At 44.1% G+C, this 23,747-nt stretch overlaps 1 protein-coding gene across 3 annotated transcripts in view; it reads right to left on the bottom strand.

Moving 5' to 3' along the window:
- Positions 1 to 2,388: 2,388 nt before the first annotated feature.
- GFOD1 (Gfo/Idh/MocA-like oxidoreductase domain containing 1) overlaps positions 2,389 to 23,747 on the bottom strand; it is a 97,993-nt gene continuing 76,634 nt past the window's right edge. For all 3 annotated transcript variants that reach the window (XM_039857973.1, XM_039857974.1, XM_039857975.1), the window contains one exon: positions 2,389 to 4,848. In XM_039857973.1, the coding sequence (XP_039713907.1) occupies positions 3,929 to 4,848 (920 nt within the window). In that variant the 3' untranslated portion in view covers positions 2,389 to 3,928. The remainder of the gene's footprint in view (positions 4,849 to 23,747) is intronic.

Genomic DNA, 23,747 nt, shown 5'->3' with positions numbered 1-23,747 from the left:
CAGCTAAAATCTGAGTCACAAACACATGAACTTAAAAAAGCTCCACTCCCTGAGAAAAGACATTTTCCTACGTTATACTCAGACCGCTGAGAGGAAACGCCAAGGCCATCTATCATAATCGGCCGATGACGTTTTAAAAATCCCCAACTCTGCAGTTTGCTGCATTACCTACAATCAACAGTAAGTTAGGAAGTCGATTTTAAAAGAAGTTGAGTGATATTTCCATCTTAGAAGGGGAGGAAAAATTGACTACTTCCATTTGCAGCTCTAAACAACCTTCTGGCAGAACATCAGATGTGGCATCCTGCTCAACAGGAGGGTGTCACAGCAGTAGAGGGGAGGCCCATGCAGGTCACATTCAGCTCTAATCACAGATGCTCCACAGGGCATGAGAGCAGATCTGACAGTGTTGGACAAGGACTACTTTCCTGCCTGAAAAAAATACCGAGGAACAAATCTTTCTTCTTGGAGGCAACGTGGTTCAGATTCAGGACACCCCACTTCTGCTTAATCGTTGTGTGACTGAGCAACTTCTTTTTCTACTCAGAGCCTCGATTTTCTCATGTGTAAATTGGGAATAACAATATTTAATATGATGGGGTTGTTTTTCATGGATTGAATGAGGTAATGTACTGAAAATACCTTGCACACAGTGGATATCAAGAAATGCTGGAGCAGAGAGTACTTGGATGGCTCTTTGCAAAGGGAGAAGGCTCTGGGAGAAGTTCATCTTGAGTAAGAATTGGCCAAGACCGCTGCTAGAGTTCAGATACACCTGACACAGAGGTATCTGCTGCCAGGTAGGTTAAGGAGTATCTGTAGTCCCCTGCCATGCCTCTCATTGAAAGGAGAAATTGTGGAGAAACTGACAGTGGTCATGGACTCTCTCTCCAGAAGAAAATGCAGGGAATATAAACTTTCCAAATAAGCCCAGAGCATGCCCAAACACTGTGGATGCCACTGTAAGAACTCCTGGCCTACCCACTCTCTCAGAATTCAGAATTTGGGACAGCTGTAGAGGTGTCCAGCAGCATGAGCCAAAATTTTCATCCAAACAAGGATGGTAAGAAATCAGTCAAAGGGAACTAGATGTGATGACTCTGAAGTGATGCCTCCATTATATTGGGTCCTTGAAACACAATAAACAAAGCAGAGAGAGCTTGATTATTGCTGAGACTTATTCTAGGTCAGAGTCAGCTGATGGTACCCAGACCCCTGAGGGCATGATTTTGAGATTTCAGCTTCATATTGCAGCTCTCAATCAAGTCTTTGCACGTGGTGAGACAGGAACAAAAGGAGTACTAAAGAAGTATCTTAAACCCATTGACTATCATTTTCGTATTAAAAAAAGAACGATCTGAGTCTTCCCCTCATTCCTGCATCTACCTATTACATGCATTTCAATAGCTAACATTTGAATACACTTACTAAAATATTTCTCATGCTTCTTTTAAACAACATATATTCTTTCTGTATATCCCAGCCTCCAATAAGAATTTCTGTTTTAGACACTGACTATCACAGAGCTCAGAGGCCTTTGGAAGAAATAAAATCCTCCCAAGTATTTTGGTTAAATATAGAAACGTCAAATTGAAACCCCCCCTAAATTCCCTACTTAGATTATGAACAACTTAGAAAAATGAGACCAGAGAGTCTTCTAGTTTCCTGTCCTTTTTTCTTAACCACAGCCTTTCAGGCTAGCTAGGAAAAAATCATTCCACTAAAGTTTCCACAAAAGCTATCCTGAGGGCAATTTAGGAGAACCTAAACCAAAACAGTCCATGGTATGGCCCTCTGCTCAAATTATTACTGGGAGACCTCCATTTTACCAAATTTCTAGTTTTGAACTGATAGCTACAAAAGCTGGCATTTCATCATGAAGTCTGAAAACAGACAGGGACCATTAACATACCACAGAGAGTTTCAGCCCACTAACCATACCATGTTGTAGTAAAGGCCCCAGGAAATAGGGTGATTGTTTCCAGGAAGGCAAGCCTTGCTCCTCTGTGCTAGAAAATGACCACGATTCCCATGACGTTTGGACATGCCTACACTGCACTCCCAGGCAGCCTGGGCTCCATTGTGTACTGACTCTGGGAGGAGAATGGGGGACACAACTGATGGTTCCATTCATTTTCAGTGTCTGCTTACTCAGAGCCAGGGAGCGTGTAGAGGAGTGAAGGACTCTTGGCCCCTGAAATTTTCTTCAAGTTCTACTGCCAGTTATTTGAAAAGCAGTCTAAACCTCAGTTGCGTGCCAAAGACAACTGCTGTATTTCTGTGAGCTGTGAAGCTGTTGATTTACAAGTACTAGTCTCCACATCCAACCCTGACAAATGTCTTCTGTGGAATGAAGGAATAAGCAAAAATAACAAAAAGACAATTCCCTGTTTTCAAAATGTATTTGACTTGGTCTTCTTTCAAGACAAGGCCTGAATTTTTAAGAGCGATCTTAGTGACATTTGGTGGTAGTGAGCATTTATAAACCCTTGTGTGTGTTTGTGCCCTAGGTTGTTCCCTTCTGGCACTGCCTGCTCTGAGCCTGCAGTCTGCCAGCTCCAATAAAAGCTCTGTAAGCAGAGGGTGACAAGACAAGAGAGAAAGGAGACCAATGAATAGAATGTTTTTTTCAACATTAGCTTCTCAACCCTACATGAAGGTACACCTGAGAGAGATCTAAAACCCCATTTTAGAAACACTGAATATTATGCTCTTTGTTGCCTTTTTTGTTTTAATACCTATTAAAATTTGGGTGGGGGTATTAGAATAGTGAAAGCAAAGGAAAAAGAACCTTGACTTTTTTTAAGGGAAGAGAATTATATGAGTTATAACTGAAGACTTCCCTTTTAAATCCACAAGCTGGGTGACTCTTCTAAAAGCCATTCCCCAGCTCAGTAGGAGAGATGGGCGTTTGAGCACAAAGCAAGTCCAGGGCTGGCTCACTGTCCCTTCTGCTGGAGAACACCCACTGCAACACTGGGGCACACAGCTGTTCCCAGTTCTTGAGGGCAGCATATGAGCTTGTAGTCAGACCCACATCTCCTGCTGTCTCCTTGGCCCTGCCTAGAAAGCCAGTTGAAAGGACAACACTTCAGTACAGGATTCCTCTTACACTCAATTCTACTCCACAGGTAGTGTTATAAGGTGGCTCATTATAGTTTTATAATTCAAAAGGATATTTTATTCTTTGCCTCATCTGTTTTCTTGCTCTCCCTCTTTGGCTGAAAGAACCCATCTCTCTGCTGGCCATTCCTGGCACTCCCTTAACCCACCTGAGGCCAGGTAAAGGGCAGTGAGCCTATCAGGAAGACACTACCTTGTTCTTCCTATGAGGAAGACCAGTCAATCAAGAAAGCTGTACACTTTGCTGCCAAGTACTTTTTCCTTCAGACACTTAAAGTGGCTTTCGTGGAATTTGAACTTTCTCATCAACTCACCGCACCCCCACCTTTCCCCAGACTAACAAGACTTGTGTGGATATGTGAGGATGTGCTATATCCTGCCAGTTGTGTGTAGGGGCTGGGGGGAGCCTACACCAACTAAACTTGCTATCAGATACGGAGCCTTGACCTCACAGGAGCATTTGGCTTGCAAAGGAGGCCAAAGTGTGGGGAGTGGATGAGATGATGAAGAAAGCCACCCCTCCTTGCTTCTCACAGAAAAGAGCAGCAGAGGCAGCTGAACCTCCTTCCTCCGGAGCAAATGCCCAGCAGGGATGATCTCAGGAGAGGCAGGCCCTCTGGCTATTCGCTCAGCCTCCCAACAGCCTTGTTTGGAACCCTTCACCTGGGCTGGGGTTCACCTTCCCAGATGCCATTATTCCCATGTCCCTCCACCTCTCTAACTCACACTCTTCCCAGGCCACCTCTCTCCCGTGCCTTTCCCCCTCCTTGGGCCCAATGCAGAAGGCCTATACTCCCAGTCTGTGCTAACAGTACAGGGACATCCTGCTCCGGCGCATGGCTTCGCTGATCAGGTAGGCAGGGCTTAGCTCAGGTTCCTCGGTCATGATGGCGATGTTCTGCCACTCGCCCGTCTGGCTGGACCTCTTGATGGTGTCCACTACGCAGAGGGCATACAGGCAGTCGTCGAAGGTGGCAGCCATGGTGAGAGGCCGTCCGTCCCACGTGCGCCGGTCATCCTGGTCCTGGAAGGCCTGGCGCACGGCCTGCATCATCTTGATGGTGCCACGCAGGTAGGGCGAGGGGATGTCGCTGAAGGCCTTCTCGGGCAGCAGGGAGTTGCTGACAGGCGTGGCGTCCTGCAGCAGCAGCTCCTGCTCCGCGGCGCTGTTGCGCTGCCCGTACAGGTCTGTGCCTGCTGCCAGCAGGCGCCCGGCCGAACCCACCACGGTCACATCCTGCTTGAACTCGCCGGGGACATTGAAGTTGAGGGTGACAGTGCAGCACACCCCGCCCTCCAGTACCATCTGGAAGGTGCAGAAGTCATCGCTGGTGATCTGGCGGATGCCCTTGATGTGGTCGGTCTGTTTCACGAAGGTCTTGAGCAGCCCATGGACCTTGACCGCCTTCTGGCCGGTGAGGAAGGTGAGCAGGTCGATGATGTAGGTGCCCACTGAGTGCAGGCCACCGCCGCCCATCAAGTCGTCGCAGCTCCAGTTGTACTTCTTGCCCAGGAGGCTACCGCTGTGCACTTGCACCTCGCACACCAGCAGCTCGCCCACGTAGCCCTCCTCGATGAGCTGCTTCATGCGCACGAAGGCCGGGAGGAAACGCAGCACGTTGCCCATGATGCTCATGAGCTTGGGGTAGTAGTGGGCGGCCGACATCATGCGGAAGGCGTCCAGTGGCGTGGCGGTGCGGTCGCAGATGACATTCTTGCCGATGCCTGTAGGCGGGAGGAAAAACGGCAGATCAGGGCACTGGAAGAGAGGGAGTGATAGGGGGCGCTGTGGCCCCCAGACTTTAATCCTTGGAAGGGGAAGCAGACCTGATGGGATAATCTTATTACTATTTAAGAATATTTTATAACACCTTTTATTTATGTAAAAATGGTATATTCTATATATTTCAATATCGTGTATTCAGTTATCACATAGTTAAGCCGAACTACTTAATTTTAGTATTAAACCATCGGCGTTGATATAAACATTGATTTATTTTAAAATATTTAAATAGCCCATATTTTAGAAATGCTTTGAAATATTTTAAAATATTTAAAATATAATATAAAATGCCTCATTTAATATTTTATGTATATAACATTTTATACACAAATATGTTACTTGTAAAATATTTACATATTTAAAGTATTTAAATATAAAATATGAGTTCTAGTAAATCATACAATGTAATCTTCTTACATGTAATATGAAATATGTTTTATTAGAATTATCTTACATATAAAATGTTTTATATTTTTTAATATGTAAAATATAACTTTTATTTGAAATGTATTATTTAAAACATCATATGTGGAGGAAAAAACAGTGTCTCTGTCTGGATAGAACCAGAATTCATAAGCTTAAATCATGGCCAAGGTGAGTCTGATTAAGTATGAGGAGGAATTTCTTAATGATATCCTTCAAAGGTCTAAGCTGTCTCCCTTACAACCACCAACAAAGATTATGTTTTGAGTGTTATCTTGCTTGTTTACTTTGCATTATGAATTAGGGCCGGCAGTGGTCACAGATGTGTTGGTTTAGTGTTTTCCGGCTCCTTACGGGAAGAGCAACTATTCCCTGTACCTGAAGTGGGCAGTGGCCGGTTCCTCCCCGACTGTCTCACGGTGGGGTTTGGTGCTTTTGGCCAATGGAACTGAGGCTTATGTGATGACTGCATAAATTACAGGTATATGAAAGCCCTTCACACGACTAAGTTGTTCTGGGTCCAGAGAAAACAAAGCATCAGAGGAAAGGAGAATGACAGGGAAGGAGAGGGATTTATTCCACAGAAGCCAGAAGCCATGAGTCAGGAAAGAAAAACAAATCACCTAAACCTGGATGAAGAGCCAACTTGAACTTCCCCTGACCACCAAAAAAAGAGAGCGAATTATATGAATTTTGTTAGCAAGCCAGATTGAAGGATGCTAGGTGAAAAGTCTAGCGGAGCTTCCTAGTTAAGGCACATGCCTGCCAGGGCAGGTCTCTGTTGTCCAGTCATGTTCTGCACATAGACCCTCTAATCGGGTCCTGGGCACTCCAGCCACAGGTGAGGGAGATACCACTGGGGAAAGGGAGTGATGAGACACATGCCCCCATCCCAGTCATCCTGTCTATGGGCGCTTAACTGGACAAAATCCACGAATTCTCACAGGTCGAGCTGAGATAGGGTTCCGTGAAAGTCCTGCAACTGTATGTATCTGTACAGTAGAGATGCCTGGAAAAGGCCAGAGCCTAAGCAAATGGCTCTCTCATTTTCCCATTGGAAGAACTAGCCAAATAATAGACATGGCCAGAACAGAGTTTGGAAAATAAATACAATTGATAGCTGTCAATTTCCACGTGCACATCTAATTCTGGCCCTGAATGAAGGGCCTGGAGGCTAGATGGTGACCGTATCTCCTTGCCTTTTCTACATCTCCTTATCAGGAAAGCTGGCTGGCTTTCCTATGACCATGAATAAGAATAAGCACCTTTAACTCTGAGCAACTAGGTGAGGACTGAGGCTCTAGCAGAGGGATGAGGAAACATTGGTTTGTATTACCAAAGTGCCATGCACCTGCATAACCTAATGTTCTGATAATATGGTCCTGTGGGCATTAGGGTCATGTAACACCTGCTCATGCTGGCAGGAGCAGATTTACATGTAAACGGATTGGTAGGTCACTGCAGGGACAGGTGACAAATGCTTCCAAAATCTGTCTCACATCTGTTGGGTACAGGCTATGGCCTCTCCTATACCCTACCTCAAGATCCCCAAAACCAGGACTCCTGACTGCCCTCTTCTTGTTACACTCTATCAGTCATATTAACAGCACGTGAAAAAAAAAAAAAGGTCGATTTTATTTTTTTCTATTATAAAACTATAAAATGAAATAGTAAAAGAAAAATGTAAACTGGGAAGATTAATTCACTCTCCCTCCACACACCCAAAACAATCACTGAAATTCTTTGTAGCTCTGTAGATGAAAAGATTCTGATGAAAGCTATAGACTCCCTCTCCAGAAAATGCAATGTGAACATATACACAAAACTACCGCATTCTGAAATTCACACATGGCTCCCCAAAGGATCTGAGATATGGGCATCTCTTCCTTTAGCCTATTTATGTAAGTTGTGGTTCCACACTATACGTTAAGTCCCTCAAGGATAAAGGCTGGGTCTTCTAATTTCTTAAGTCTCCACTACACCCCCAGCACCTAGAGGTGTGTTGTGTACACCACAGAAGCCCAGTGAGTGTAGATGCCCGGCCCCACCTCTCTGCCCACAGTCTTTTGCAAAATTCACACTTTACAGTTGGATTTCAGCAACATCTTAACTCATAATATCTTCAAAAGTCAAAAGAGACTTCTAGGAATCTATCATAAAGAAATCATCTAAAATGTAAGCACAGTTTCTTGCCCAGAGATGCTTCTCATGCATTATTTATTAAAGCAAAAAGCTGAGAACAATGCAAATGCCCAACACTAGAAGAATGGGTAAGTAAGCTATAGTACAGCCATATAATGGAATATTGTGCAGCCACTGAAAATGATGCTTATAAAGACTTTTTAATGGCAAGCAAGATGATTATGATGTAACGTTCAGTGAAAAGGCCTCTATTCGTAGACATTCTATGACCTCAACACTCTCTTAAAAAGACAAAAGGAAAAGAAAAAATCTGAATGGGACTTTTTCAAAATGTTTACAGTGATTAATTAATTAGTAAGATTATGACTAATTTTGATTTTCTTCACTATGTTTTTCCACATTTTGTAAGTTTCTACTTTTATGTTTGGAAAAAATTAAAAAATGAGTTTTTATTTTTAAAAGCCCAAAGGAGACATGAGGACCTTTCAAGGACAAGGTTCATGTGATGGTAGGAGGACCTTCCACAGACTAGGGTGGGCAGACAGGTCCCAGAGCCAACAGACTTGTCCCAGTACCTGTGCCCCAACAAGCTGGCGAAAGCACCCCTGACCTTGAACTTTGAGTGTTTCAGAGGCTCTGACTACGTTGCCAGGTCTTCCTGCTCCAATTCCTTAGGACCTTTTTATGATCCTGGCGAAAGCTATGTACTCTCTCCAGATGTAATTCAAACATACACAAAACATTTCACTCACATCACAAGCCCATGCACAGTGCCCTCAGGTTCTGAGGAACAGGCATCTCCTAGAAATTGTAGGGTAACTTTTTGAAGAGTTTATGACATAGTGTTAAAAATAAAATAATGCTTCCAGTTTTAAAAGGAACCCAAAATCCAGAGCTAGTAAGGTCCTTCATCGTTTGCTTCAGATTTGTAAAGCAAAGTTTCTCTCTGTTCTGGACAGTATTACATCAACCTTACCCCTTGGAGGAGCTTCTGCAAAGCCCACTCTGGAACCCTCAAGATCCTTAAATTCTCCTTCTCAGATTTTCCCCACCAAAATCTGCCCTACCAAAATGCCCAAAACCTGATATTCTAAGGTTCTTATAACCTAACAAGAATCAGGGGCTTAGGCTAAAGAAATGCAATTCTATTTTTTTACTGTTGTTGTTTGCTTGGGTTTTATTTTATTTTATTTATTTTATTTTTAGTTTGTTTGTTTTATTTTAGCTTTATTGAGATGTACTTGCCATATAAAATTATAAGGTTTAAAGTGTATATCATGGTGATTTGATATACGTATATGCATATGGATTCCCCCTATCTATTTAATTAACACATCCATCACCTCTCATATTAATCTTTTGTGCGTGTGTGAGAACATTTAAGTTCTACCCTCTTAGCAAATTTCAATGATACAATACAGTGTTTTCAACTATAATCACCATGTTTTACTACCTCAGATCTTATTCATCTTATAACTGAAAGTTTATACTTCAAGGAATTCAATTCTAATTGTAGACTTCCAGTCATCAGAAACTGAGTGTGTGTGTGTGTGTGTGTGTGCGCGCGCGCGCGCGCGCGCAAGTCATTAGTGTGACACAGAACATTCCCCTCGCCTCTAAAAAAACATGTAATGTAAAGGGAATTTGCATTGTCTGAGCATAGGATTGACATGCCCCACAATCCTGGGTGTGTCAGATGCCATCGAGTATATGTTGGATTTCTCCCAAAAAAAACACATAAGATATCTGCCCTCAAATTGCCTCTGTCAGCCTGGGTTTATCTCTCCAGAAAATACTGCATATCTTTAGTGTCTTCATGATTTTCATGTGTCTTAGCACAATGCCTTTCTTGCCACCCCCAGAGAAAGTGCTATAATGGGCTCTTTAAAGAAAAGCCCTCTCTTTACATTTTGTGCTGGAAAGGAAATAATAAGTAAGGGCAAAATCTTGTACTCCTCCCCAAGAACATGGCTCTGACATTCCTTTGATATGAAGGTAAATATATTCCACCAGGGAGACAGAAACTGAAGGACTCAACTTCAGGGAGAGAAGCTCAGGAAGAGGCAGGAGGCCCCTTTGTGAGCCTGTCCTCAAAACAGCCATGGCTGATTCCTAATGAGGGACTATGAGGGAAAAGGATATGTTCTGCATATCCTAAGAGGAGAGTCTGTGCTTGCTCATGGGAGAGCCACCTCTACCGTCCTGCATCTGCCAGTCTTTCAGAGTGTCACGCAAAACACGCTCCCTTTAGATTTAGGGTTCAGATTATCCTGTGGAAAGGTGTCGTGTTCTCCTTCTAAAGCAAAAGATCCAAAACTTTGGGACTTCGGATAGTCTTAGAGAAAATCATGCTGTGGAGAATCAGGCAAAGGGATTTGAAACACATGGACTCAATTTCACTCCAAATAAACAGGCAGTGCAAAATGGAAAGCAGGAAAAAATACTAAGTGCTAAGAAAAAGTGTTTTGTGTTTTGCCAAGCCCCAAACATTTCCCGAGCAGCTGGAGAGTTTCAGCAAAGCTCGCTGGAGCTTATGACTACGTAGAGGAACAGCAGGAGCTTCCAGGGCACTGGGGGGTTCTGGAGGATAGCGGTAGCCCTGGTCACACCACTGGTCACACCACGCTTAACTCGCTCCACCCAGGGGTCTGTCCCTGTACCCAGAAATAGACGTCTTGGAATCTTGTCAAGGTTGTACAGTGTGATTATGGATAGGTGTCAGAGAATACATCAAGACTGGCTGGGGTATTCTGCAGAAGTCTTTAAAACCCACTCCACAGAGACTATTTACCCCTTTTCATGAAGACAAAGAGTTTGGCTGGGTCTTTGGGGAGGTGAGGGGAGGTGGGGGGAGGGGAAAACGGGGCTGGAACGAACTTTATTTTTCAAGAAGAGAATCTTTTGTCAGCAAATAAAGCAAGAGCTCCTTGTCTGTAAAATGGTGGGACCAATAACTTCTCACCTATGTCATAGAGCTAAAGTTGGGGAGAAGATGAGATCAATGGAAAACTTCTGGAGGGCAAAAGTACAATATGCAAGGCAGTATGCCGGCTCTTTGTCAGAACCTTTTAAATTAAAGAATTTCAGAAGGCACTTTACTGCCCTCCTGAGATCTCTCACGGGGAAATGGGAATCTGGCTTCCTCCAAAGCCTGCTGAGTGTGTTCTCTGTAACAGGGCCAAAATATCCATGGCCCTCATGAAAAGTGCTCCTGGAAAGGACTTTCCAACCAATACGACCTGAAGCCACCTTCATACCCTCCAAGCTCAAGGCCTCCAAGCTGCGGCTGAGTACCCACCTGTATCTTTTTCCAGAGACCACAGCATTTATGGGGGCAAATACTCCATCCAAATAGGCCCCCTCAGGAGCCAGGACAAGGTGCTTCCCACTGACACCTCTAGGGAAAGACATATGTTTTCTGTTGTCCCACAGAGCAGCAGCCCTTTCATGCTCTTGCCCGGGTAGGTTATCCCTGGGTACCTGGAATATGGCTGGCCACCTAGACACCAGAGCCCTTCCTTAGCATAATCAGCCTGGAACTTCAAAGCATCCCTCCCTGCCAGCACATTTCCATTGAGACACTTCTTTATCTAATCAATGGTGGAAATCTGTGAGGCCAATGCTACGTTCCCACCAGTTCTTCTGGATTATTGTATTTGTGTTGATGGTCCCTTATCTTCTGAAAGTCAAAATAGATGCTGGTCCTTCAGGCTGGCTTGCAGCTACCATGGCAGATTAGCAGAACCCCTACAAGAAGTCCCATCAGATACGGCTTTCTATTTTTTTCCTCCCACTCACAGAAGGGAGAGAGAGCTTTCTCTGAAATTCAAACAGGGAACTCGTTATCTTCATTTATACTCCATTCCTTCAACATTTTTGTGTGAGGTATTAGGGCCAAAAATGAGTAAGAAAGATGAAAAGAAACTCACAGCCTAGTAGAGAAGACCAACCAGGAAATGGGTGGTTACAGGACCTTAAGTAAGTTACAGGATCTAAGACTATGGGATCTAACAGAGGGACAATTAGAGTACTACAGAGGGGCTGCCCAACTGATTTGGGTATGACAGAAACCTTTGCTGGAGAGGTGACATTTGGGCAGGCTTCTGAAGCATGCGTAAGAGTTTATTCATTCAGAAGCTTTGGGTCCCATTTGGAAAATAGCCTGGGTCCTGTTTAGAAAATGGTCTACACCAAGAGTGTTTAACCTGGGATCTAAGAAACCGCTAAAATGAGACTATTTACAAAAATTGTGTGTACATATCCTGATGTTCAGTTCTATGATTCAAAGGAGACTGAGCAGAACTAGAGTTTAGAGTGAAGAAAAAACAAAAGCAGGTCAAAGACAAATCTCTGGTTTTAAGAAAACGAAGTATCTGCCTATTTACAGACAGGCCTATTTATAACGGCGCCGTCCCTGGTTTCTGAGGTTCAGTGCATTTGGTTGGTTTCACTCACTCACTGCAATCCTCCATTTAGTCTAGTTTTGTAGCTCCTTTATTTCCCCTCTCCGTATCTCCTCTTTTCCCTAACACGAGTGTTTTCTTTCAGCTTAGAAAGTACAAGAGAAGTGCAGCATCAGCAGGGATGACTGCCTAAACCCCACTCTGTGGCCCCAGCTCCTCTTCCATACAAATTGGGAGGAGTGCCTCTTTGGGAAAATTCCTCATCTTCAGTCCCCTGAGAGTTCCTAACAAACAATTTCCCAACTCAAGCCATCAATCAGATGTGTTTACAATAATAATGACATAATTTAAAATAACAACAACCACCATTTATTGAGCACTTTATGCTAGAAGCTGAGAATTTTATATACACTTCCAGTTTTTAGTGTACAAAATCCCATGAGGCAGATACGAATATTGTCCCCAACTCACAGTTGTGGAAACTAAAGCTCTGAGAGGGCAAGCAACTTGCCCGTGGTTCTACACTTCAGTAGTAGAGCTGGGATTTGCACTGTGTGTCCAGAGCAAGCCTGGTCTTAACTTGTGCATTTCTATTGCCTTCTGGCCAAATTGTCTCAAGGCTGGCTAGGTTATTCTTTGCACCTGTATCTAAATTGTATACAACACACAGAGATGACATTCACCTCTCTGATACATGCTCCCACTCTTGCCGGCTATATGTGCCTATGCACGTATATGTGATGCCCATCACACACGGCACCACAATGGGCTCCAAGGAGAATTGCGTGACTGACTATGGTAAGCATCAGAAACCAGGGCAGTGGGGCTGGGGATGGGGGTGGGGGATGCCTAATGCTCATCTGGTGACCGCCCAAAGTCTCAGAGCAGCTTGATTAAGTTTCCATTCTAATTTCAAACTTGAGGTGGAAATGGGTCACGGTAACCCATATTCAGCTCCTTTTGTCAAGGCCTCTGATGCCATTAGTGGGCTCTGAAAGAATGGAACGATCAAAGAAAGGAAGTCAACAGGGCTCATATTGATGGGCCTTGATATTGAACTGAATTAGATGTTCAAGTGCTTTTCTATAGCTAACCTGCCCTTAAAGGCCAGCCCCTATCTCACCAACCCTTTTTTTATGGACTTCCCCTACTACTCAAGCCTATTATCTGAGCCCTTCTTCTGCACAGGAATCCCTATCAGTAGTTAAGTGTTCTCAGATTGTTTCATGTAGCTTAGTATCATCTAATCGTTGATCCCACAACATCTATAACAGAGACAGTTCTCCTGAAGCACTTTTCATTTTCAGTTTCCTCTTTGGTACATCCCATACATCTCCATCATGACGACTTATGCGTGTTGAAAATGAGGATATGAAGTGGAAAAGTTACTAGCCAGCTCCTTCCAATCTGAGCATTCCCAGGACAGAAATGAAAGGCTTGCCACTTTCAGGAAAGACCAAGGACAGAGGTTTGGAAAACAGCAGGTAGGAACGCGGGACCTAGAGACCTAGGTAGGTGGCCTAAAGCAGCCCTTCCCTGCCTGTAGGTGGCACATATAAACCCAAGTGTGAGGGGGCAGAGAGGTGGTGAGAGGTCCCATGGGAGAACAGAGGCCTGGGGCTGGATGTGGCAGCTGTAGTGGTCAGGAACTTGGGGGCAGAGAAAAACAGCTAAGACTGTGGGCCTCATCAGTTGAGTCCCGCTACGTTGGTCCCAAATATCCAAATGACACTCTTTGCACCTTAGTCATTATTATACTGGGGAGTGGCCTGAAACAGCCCCTTTTTAGCCTGCATCATCATTCCACACCTGGACGAGCCAGGTTCAGAGGACACAACCTGAATTCAGGGGACATAGCCAGTCACACTTTCCCCACCTTCTGCAGTGGAGGGAGGCAAAGGGCAAAATGCTAAACAGGTAGACCACCAGAGTCATCTAAAAGAGACTGAGCTACTAAAAGAAAATGTAAGTGATTGTGTTGGGAGATCAGACTACAGTTCCACTCCCTACCTGCCCAACTAAAGATGGGGTCTAGAATGGTGATCAGGTCGACTGCAGAGAAATAAAGAAATCTGCACTTTCTCTCCCTAGGTATAATATGAATTCTCATCACATATCCAAAAAGGTGGAGACCTTGTGTTATTTCCTAAAGCCTCCACACAGTCCCTGATAAACCTCAGTACCTATTATCAATTGCAAGTCAACACTTTTGGGAGAAACACTGCCCTCGCTGTGCAGATAGTATGAACAACAGAATTTAAAATAGGTAACTTCTCAAAAAAAAAAAAAAAAAAGTAGAAAACTTTCCATTCAAGAGGAGTTATGCTTTAGTGATATTTATCAGGATATTTCACACAGTCTAAGTTTCAGGTTTCTCTTAAAAAATGGAAATATCCAGGGACATTGGGTTTTTTCCCCCAGAGCCTCCTGCATAATAACAATCAGCTGGAGGTGAATAATGCCTTCCATAGTTAGGTGGCACATGCATCTCCAGTATACCACAGTCCCCACCAGTCTTCACTGCATGGCTGTATTAGTTTTCTATTGCTGCCATAACAACTACCACAAATGTAGCAGCTTAACACCCATTTATTATCTTTTAGTTCTCTAGGTCAAAAGTCCAGGCAGGCTCAGCTGGGTCTCTGCTTAGGGTTTCAAAAAGCCACTCTGGGGAAGAATCTGCTTCTAAGTTCATGAGGTTGTTGACTGAATTCAGTTCTTTGGGCCTGTTGGCCGGAGGTCCTCTCTGGTTTCCTTGCTAGCAGTCTAGCTTCTAGAGGCACCCGTGTTCCTCGTGTACCATACCATCCTCAGGCCAGCGACAGCAGGTGGAAATCAGTCCTCCTCAAGCCTGGGATATCTCTGACTTCCTCTTTGCCACAAGCTAGAGAGAACTCTGTCTTTAAAGGGCTTCTGTGATTAGATTAGGCACACCCAGATCATCTCCCTTTTGCCATATAACTAATCACAAGAGTGACATCAGGGGGCAAAGGTCATCTTAAAATTATTCCAGCCCAGTCCACTCATTTGCCATGAGCTCTAGAAAGCCCTTCCAGGAGGGAAATTCTGAAGTATATTCCCAATATCAAGTGCCTCAGACACAGGTGGACATTCATTTCAAACCTCCCTTTGTTTCCATGTTTTAGTAGTTTTTTACTCCATCAAAAAGAAAGACTCAGCGAGATACTCTAGGCTTTTAAAAACTTATTATTAGTCTCCTTGTTACTGCAGAGCTTGTGTCTCCAACACAAGGCTCCCTGTAGGCAGTGGTGATAAGTACAGAGACGGGCAGGGTGGGAGCCTTGGTCTCTGGGGGTTGAAACAAGCACAAGGAAAGGATGAGGAGCTGAAACTGTTATGTATCACGAGGTACCAGGCTTCCCATAAGGCTCCATTACACATCACACCAGCACCATTATGCCTGTTTGTCCAGAATAGGAAACTAAGGCTAAGAGAGATTATGATGATCCAAGATCATAGCTATGTGTCAGGCCCCGGCTGCAAATTCAGGTCCGTGATCCCAAAGCTTTACATTTTCCATTTTTCATCTAGGGAATTGCTGCAAGTGGAAGAGTAGGAATAGGATTAAATGACTGAGCCTCACAGCTGCAGGACACATTAATAAAAGAAACCTCAAACCCTTTGGGCCCCACTGGACCCCAGCCTTGAATTGGGAAGTGATTTGGGAAGGCAAAGGAGGGAAGGCAAGACTAGTTAGTGCTTCAATAGGGAAGAGCTAGAGAGCAAGAAAGGCAGGAGGGAATCTCAAAATGGGGGAACCACAGCCACTGTTGTCCTTGAAAGGCAGATGTCCAGTTGCTCCACATTTGTGGCAGTGAACTGGCCAGAGCAACTGAAAGGACCTTATCAGGAAGGAGAGCAGCTAGGGAGACAGGCCACTGCGATGGCTGGGTTCCCAAAGATGAATAAGAAAGTGCTGCAGGGAAGGGCTCCAGCCTTCTGTACACAGGCACCTGCTGTCTTGGCAAAAGGAACCAGGCAGCAGTGGTCTTGCCACATACATTACCTCTAAAAGCATTGTGCCAGCCACAAAACCACAGCAGGGCCACACTACCTGCCCCCTCCCTAAGACTTGGAATGCAGATCCTTGCGGAAATAAACACCTTGGGGTGGCCTAACCTGCCCAAGAAAGGAAAGCAGCCCAATCCTCCATGTTTCCTCACAAAGAAACAATGGAGTTCGCCCCTCAGTCAGAAGCAGAGGTTAAAAATCAGCTGTGATACACACCTAAAAAAAAAAAAAACATCGGTTGTGAGACAATCAATTCAAAAGTGCAGCATTCCTACTGATATGGCCAGACAAGAGCAATAAACCCCTCCCCAGCCAGCAGGCAAACCAGATCCAGGTCTCCTGGATTATCAGGATAATCATTAACAAACCACTTCCCAAAGCACTTTCACCTGTATCATCTCTACAATTTGTACCAATTCTGTGACAGGGTGTGGGGAGGGATAGGAAGGTGGTAATGGTGAGAAACAGAGAAGTGCTGTATGGTACCTGTGTGTTTAAGGGGAACATAGTAAAGAATTGTAATTTTCAAGGGCTGCCCAGCCCCCGAATCTCCTAATTCCATCTGGGAAATTCTCCACCATGTGAGTCTTGGTGGGAGAGAGACCTTCTTTCCAGTATGGAAGCCAAACCAGGGGCTTGCTTGCCCAGCAGCCTTTGCAGCGAAGGCATGGGAATACACCTGGGTTTGGCCAGCCAGGGATACCACCTGGCCCTGATACACAAGGAAGGAGGAAGGTGGAGAATCCATGCTGGCAGTAGGCTAGCAACATCCAGTTTCCGGGGGCTGTGGTGCAATGATGTCAACGATGACACCTACAGTCCAATCAATACCAGCACCATCGCAAGCAACAGGGTCTGTCCACGTCAGCTTGATCCGCTGGTGAGACTTGGACTGCGATTCAAGCTGCTAAATCTTTCTTTGTTCCCCTTGTTTGCTCAGCTTTCCTAACATTTCTGTGATGAACTAATATCCTTTTCAAAAAATTCCATTCTGCGAAAATCAGCCAGATAGTTTCTGATGCTGGCAATTAAAATGATTCTCTAGGAAAAGAGGTTTACAAGCTTCTGGACCCCTTTCTGAAAACATTGACTTGGGCACCAAGGAACCACTGAGTGGCTATTATTAAAGCAGCCCAAGAGCCAGCAGGATTTATTAGAAAAGGAAGTGGAATGGGGGTTGGGGAACATGGATTGAAATTCCGATTCCAGCATTTGGAACTGTGTGACCCAAGCCACCTAAAGTCAAGGAAGCTTAGATCACTTATTTATAAAACTGGAATAACAATATCTTTTCAAAAGGCCGCTTTCAGGATGAAATGACATATACCCACTGTCCCAACACATGAAAGTGCTCATGAGTGCCTGTAGAAGTCAATTAATGATCCAAATAAAACCTGCTAACATCAGCTCTCAGAGCTACAAGAATTCAAAACAAGTCCAGGGGCAGGGAGGTATGTGCATGGTAGCAGGGGAGGTGGGTAAGTTACCAAGACTTGAAATCGAAATAAAGTCTAATTCTGGCTTTGCCACTAATTCAGTGTGCAAAAAAAAAAAATCTGTGAAACTGGGCTGCTATCTGGCCCTGCCAGCTTTATAAGACCGCTGAGAGTATGAAATGAGTAGCATACAGAAAGTCTGCTGGAAGGCATAAGCCTATTGCAAGAACAAAGTTACTGTGAGATGCAGCTGGGAAAAAAAAAAAAAAAAAACTAAAACCAACCTACTGCAGTGCACTCTCATGAATGAAACCAAAATGCAGTGCCTACAGGTACCAGTCTGGGTGCTGATTCACTCAACATGGACACACCCCAGGCAGAAACTTCTGCTGGGATTTTTGTTTATACAGAGTGGCAATAGGGAGATCAGGCTGGGCAAATGTAAGGCAAAGGCAGTCTGAGACACTTAGCTGAGCACCTTATCAGCTGCTCCTAGTAAATAACCAAAGCTCAGATAGTGATTGAGACTGCAAAATAGAACCCCTCTTTAATGAGAACCAAACCTCACCCTTGATTACAGCTGATATTTTGACAGATCTGTGCTATCATCATCACTAGAATGAAGATCCTGTCAGCAGAGCTTAGAACCTCAGGAATGAGCAAGACATGGTAGGGGTGAGGTAAGGAGGGAACTGTGTGTGCTGGAGGGGGAGCTTAAAAGCACCTTACTGAACACAGAGATCTAGGCTTCCCAGAGCAGCCCAGAAACCAGAAATTTCTTCCATCCTCCAGCCTTTTCTCTTAAAGGGACAGTACTCAGTTTTTCATCTTGGGACCAAATGACCATAGCATGTACTGAGCCAGGTGAAGGCTTCACCAAGCCCAGCCAGGAGAGGCTGAAAGGCTGAAGAATTGTTCACAGCAGGTGGAGACCAATCATACTGCCTCAGGCAACTGCCCTAGGGGCTGGCTAGGGTGAATCTTGGAGATTTTTTTTTTTTTTTTTGCAACGATTTGCAAACAACACAGACTCTTTAAAGGAAGAAACCTAGTTGGCAGGAACTACCAGAAAATTGGACACATTGGGTCTGTGGTTGCCCCAGCAACACCAGTTGAAAGCCCTTGCCCTGCTCGGTGATGTCATGTGGCAGCAGCCCCATTTTACAGTGAGGAAATGGGCTAGGGGTTAAGATTCAATACTTTCTCTTCCTCAAAGTACTGTGAGGCCCTGGAGGAGGCCAGGATACTGGCATATAGGTGATGAAGGCTCTAAAGGCACCAGCCCCTGGAGAGAGAGCCCTAGCAGAGCTGTAAAGGTCCCCTATCCACCCTGAGGGTCTCCTGCAGGGAAAGGACTCTTACTGACTCTCAGGAGAGGGCTCTGAATGGGCACAGCACTGGGACAAGTGGGGCTCCTGAACACCTGGTCATTGATCAGACTTGTGAAGGACTGTGGGGAGATGTCTGGATGTCTCCGACACAGCGGATGCCAGGTACAGAGAACACAAGGAGACCGCATTTGGTCTGCTTTCTACCACAGTACAGATGGGTGTTGGGTACCTGGGATGGTATGACTGGTCTCTACCCCCAATGAGCAGTTCTTCGGCCTTTCAGGCCCTCTGAGAGCAGAGAGGACGGCCTCTGCCAAGGAGCCTCACTGTGGCTCCTCTTGGAGGGCGCTGTCCTCCACCATAGCCTTTACCCACCTTCCTCAAATTAACACCTTTCCTGAGAAAAGCTTGTCATGCTCCATCACACTGAAGTATAAATGTCCACCCCAGGAATAAGAATACTAGAACTAACACTTATTGACCGAAGGGCTAATTATGTACCAACTTTCGAATACTCCCAGCACCCTGAGAGGTTCCTGTCATTTTCATTTAGCAAACCATGAAACCAAACCCTCAAAAGTCAATGCCCAAATTCACCCCCTAGTAAGCGGTAGAGCCAAGATTCAAACCCACATATTCTGGATCCATGTATCTGTGGCTCATCTCGAACAGTACGATGCAATTCTAAATGCAATTTGACAGGCAGTAAAAAATGATTGCAAAGGAATTAAGTTGTAATCATGGATTTTCATGTAACCTTTCGTTGGATCCACGACCACTCATTAAGAGACTACTGGGTAAGAAACGGGGTTGGAGGTGGGTAGCCTCCACCTGATATTTTATTTCCCACTACTAGTTTCTGTTTTTTAGTACCATGGTTCCCAACCTTAATGCCTTGGCACCCAAGGCACCCAGTGGTCCCGCAGCAAACTCACAGAGGCACCATAGTGTATTTAAATTTTTGTGGAAATATGGTGGTACTCAACATCTGTTGGGTGCTTCAGGAATTACTAGCTCCAGGAAGTTCACAGTCAATGTTAGATTGCATTACATTCCTTTCGATACCACCCTAACCCTAACCCTAAACCCTAACTCTAACCATAGTATCTCTGTGAAGCTCGTTTTTTGGCAGTTTCCTGTGATAAAAATAAAACAAACAAACAAAAGTACCAGGCAAAAATCAAGGTAGGGTAGGAAATAAGGCTGGTTGTGTTCTCCTGATTCCAAGATTTGAGAAGTTGCGCAATGCCCAACGGGCACACATATCCCATTAAAACTCATCCTGATTATTTTAAAAATCAAATAGAAATATTTTTATTCTTTCGACTTATCTGTTATTTTTTCAAGTATCTACTATGTTGTTAGGACCTAAATAAATACTTATTACCTATTAAATGGAATTGCTAGGTCTTTCTTCTGGCCTTGGAGCACCATGAAAAAAAATTACTGCAACAGTAAGGACCCCACAAATAGAGAATGTTTTGGGGGAACCTCTGTTCTAGGACATTCTGTATATTCCTTCCCCTCACCTATAATTATGAGTTCTTTAAAGGCAGGAGTCATATTATACTGGTAAATACATTGGTTTCCCCTCAGCACAGTACTTGGTTGGCTTGCTGTAGTTACTGTTTAATATTTACTCACAATTTATAATAAAAGATTGAGAAATCCTTAAAGATCACAGAGGTCCAGTGAGGTATGAGTGATAATAGGGGACTACCGATGCTCTGGCTCATAGGTCCCACCAGCTGGGGGTCAGAGATGTATATGGCACCTTCTAGACCTTAGAGAATATAATTTTCTGACTTCTCTGATGCAAAGTTATGTAGTTAACTGCCTCTTAAGGGTTCTAAATACAAATGAAGATATAGAATTTAGGCATAAATCCTTTCAGACTTCTCTGGAATTAAGAGACTTCCTTGACCATGAGGTGGGATTCTGTTTTTTTAAGCCGAATTTATCATCATGTCATTGATCTCATCATTCTTTCTAGTCTCAGAAGGCTAACCCACAGCTCCAGGGCTCTCAGCACTCAGGCGAGGGTCAGAGCTGATGGGCAGCAGCAGAGTTCAAGTTCCAGTGCTGCCCCCCAACCCCCACCCCCCAAACACACACACATCTCCCAGCTGGAACTCTCCAGCAAGAGTTCCAGGCCTGCTTTTGTATCTGCTGATTGGGAGAGCATAGATGAACTGGTTGCTTAGCAACAGCTGTACCCCGCCACTGCCAGGGGCGAGCAGAGAAGGTATGTGTCCAGTATGAGATTGACATTCTAATCTCAGGCATGTGCCAGTCTTCTGTGTGGATATCTCAAGATAGGACCGGCACAAAAAGATCCACCCAAGCACCTGCTTCTACACAGCAATGATCGTAATAAACTATAGATAATATCAGCAATCAAAAAGCCATTGGAAACCATGTGAAAGAGTTCACAGAAATGTTTTTAAAACTGGCAAGTGGTGATGGTGGTAACCTTCTGTAAAGACCAATCATTCTGTAACAAGGAACGGTTGCTGTCACGCTTGGGGCTGGGGACAGGAAGATAAGGATGTAGGGTCTAGAGAAAACTCATATCCTGCATTTCTACTTGACTAGGAAAGGAAATTACAGAGTCATTTTTCTGCTCTTTCAGGGCATTAAGGTTAAGTAGTCATCAAGGTTTTATAAGTAGAACTAACCAAATTGTTCTATCAGCTCACTGAACAATTTAGTGCCTTTCATATGCAGGTTTTCTTCTGGCGGGGTTGGGGTGGGCAGGGGAGAGTGGGCAGGGTGTGGAGGGAAAGATATCTAAATATTAAATTGAGTAGTATTAAATTGAGTAGTGAGGAGATTAGGTAAAGCACAGCACCTAAAACAAAGTTACCCTCTTCAAGGGCTTAAAGGCTAAAGAATGTACACGGTGAAAGTTAAAGCACTCATAGAGCAGAAAAACAATGAATAACAAAATATAACAATAAATAATAATGCATAAGAATAAAGTTACTAACTGTTCCCTCCTCAGGCATCTCTCTGCTCCACAGAAAAAGGACTCCGATCTATGCAGCTCACTTCTTTAGATTTCTTTTCACACCCCTGTCCCCTCAAACACAAGTTTATAAGACACTATACCCTTACCTTATCAGTTTGCTTAGGCTAGTGAGTTTGGGCAGTTACCCTTACTTTTTCAAACCACAGCTTCGGTGTTCGTGGTCCCCGTTTTCCTTTTATTCCCAGACCCTAAAAGATCACTACATTGAATGTCCCAGAGAGCCTCCAGTTCACCCAAATCCCCCTTCTCCAAACACAGGCAAACAAACCTACACAGCATTTGCTCTGGACACATGTCCAGTAAATCAGCAGTTTCAGCGCCACTGACTGGAAAGCTGACTCAAACTAGTACCGCCCCCCACCCCCAGGATGACTGCAGAGGAAGCTTGTCCTCCTCAGGGGACACAGGGCTGTCCCTCACCATCCAGTGTCAGCAGAAGTGTCATTCACCTGGCAGAACCCACTCTCGGCAGCCACTGTCCACTCCTCCACCACTGAGTATCAGCCCGCCACAAAGCACTTCTCCCCAAATGCTCCTCATTCTGCTGTTCTCACTGGTGATTTCCCCCTGGGCACCATCCATCTCCACATACACCTCTACTATTAGAAGATGAGTAATCAGTACATATGGGCGTAAGAAAGGTAACAGGGTCAAGACTTTATGAGGACCCATTTCTGTGTCCCAGTCCCAACTCTGCCACTATCCATTTTCTTATCTGCAAAGTGAGGGGACTGGGCTAAAGCAGCATTTCCCAACGTGCTTCTAAGGAACACCAGTCCTACGGGGTGTTCATTGCTGTGCCGCACACCAGAAAAGGATTCCAGGGTCAAGAAATTTAGAAAGCACTTGTTAAAAATGTTAAGAAGTTTCAATTCTGTTCCATCCCATCCCTAGCCTAAATCTCAATTCTCACAGTCCCAGGAGAGATCAGACATACCAGTGACCATCCTCACCTTAAATACTTCCGTGTGTTTCTGTTTCAATGGTTATTAAAGGTTTTAAATACCCAGTTACATAGACACAGGCACAATGAATTGAATTTACAAGTACCCTCTCCATAAGGAAAAAGTTTCTCTAATATAGTACTTGCCTGCACCATTAATGTCCACGTGAATCTCCAAGGAATCAACAACATGAAACAATCCTTGAATTATCTGACCACTCCTTTTTAGAATAAAGCATGTTGAAGAGAAGATGACAGCTAGTGTTTGGACCAGATACTCTATAGGTGACTCCAACTATAACATCTCATGATTTATAGTTTTCATATAGTGCCTTGCTAACTAAACAGCCAATACCCACTTATTTGGGGGGTATAGGAGCAGTGGGGAGATGAAGGGCTCAGAGGGGCTCTGATGCTGAGTCAGGGCTATCTATGATGCTACCAGCTGGCTCTCCACATGAGCTCAGGATAGGAAAGCACTTTAGCCATTCTAGAAGCTCTAATTCAGGGGAAGTGGGGATGTGTAAGCACTTAAGAATATGTTGGGGAGCACATGCTATCTACTCTCCATCACATACACACCTTTAAGTTGATGAGCAGAAAAAAAAGAGTTATGGTAAACTGCTTAGAAAAAATCTCAGCAACTGGACATGTAAACAACTCATTGCAAAATTCAAATAGAGGTGCTTTTACTAACTGCTATTATGCAATCAATTTTGTTAATGTCCATACTGTGTCAATACTGTGTCTTTAAAAAATGACCAAAGGGATGGTGGCCAGAAGAGGTAACAGATGAGGGGATGAGGGATAAGTGAAAAAAGTGAAAGGGAATACAGTCAACAATATTGTGCTGAGTTTGCATAGTGACAGATGATTACTAGAATGAGTGGGATGATCATATTGTAAGGTATAAAAATGTTGAATCACTATGTTGTATACCTGAAGCTAATATGATACTGTATACCAACTATACTTAAATTAAAAATAAATAAATAGTAAGTAAAATATCCTAAAACAAATTTTTTTGAAAGTCTAACACTCCTTTCCAATCTATCTTACTATGAACTTTTTCCAAACATTGATACATACACACACACACA

The sequence above is a fragment of the Pteropus medius genome, unplaced genomic scaffold (genome assembly GCF_902729225.1).
Source record: "Pteropus medius unplaced genomic scaffold, Ma_sr-lr_union100, whole genome shotgun sequence".
Taxonomy (NCBI): Eukaryota; Metazoa; Chordata; class Mammalia; order Chiroptera; family Pteropodidae; genus Pteropus; species Pteropus medius.
Note: the sequence above shows the minus strand (reverse complement) of the source record. Positions and strands in the feature narration are given on the sequence as shown.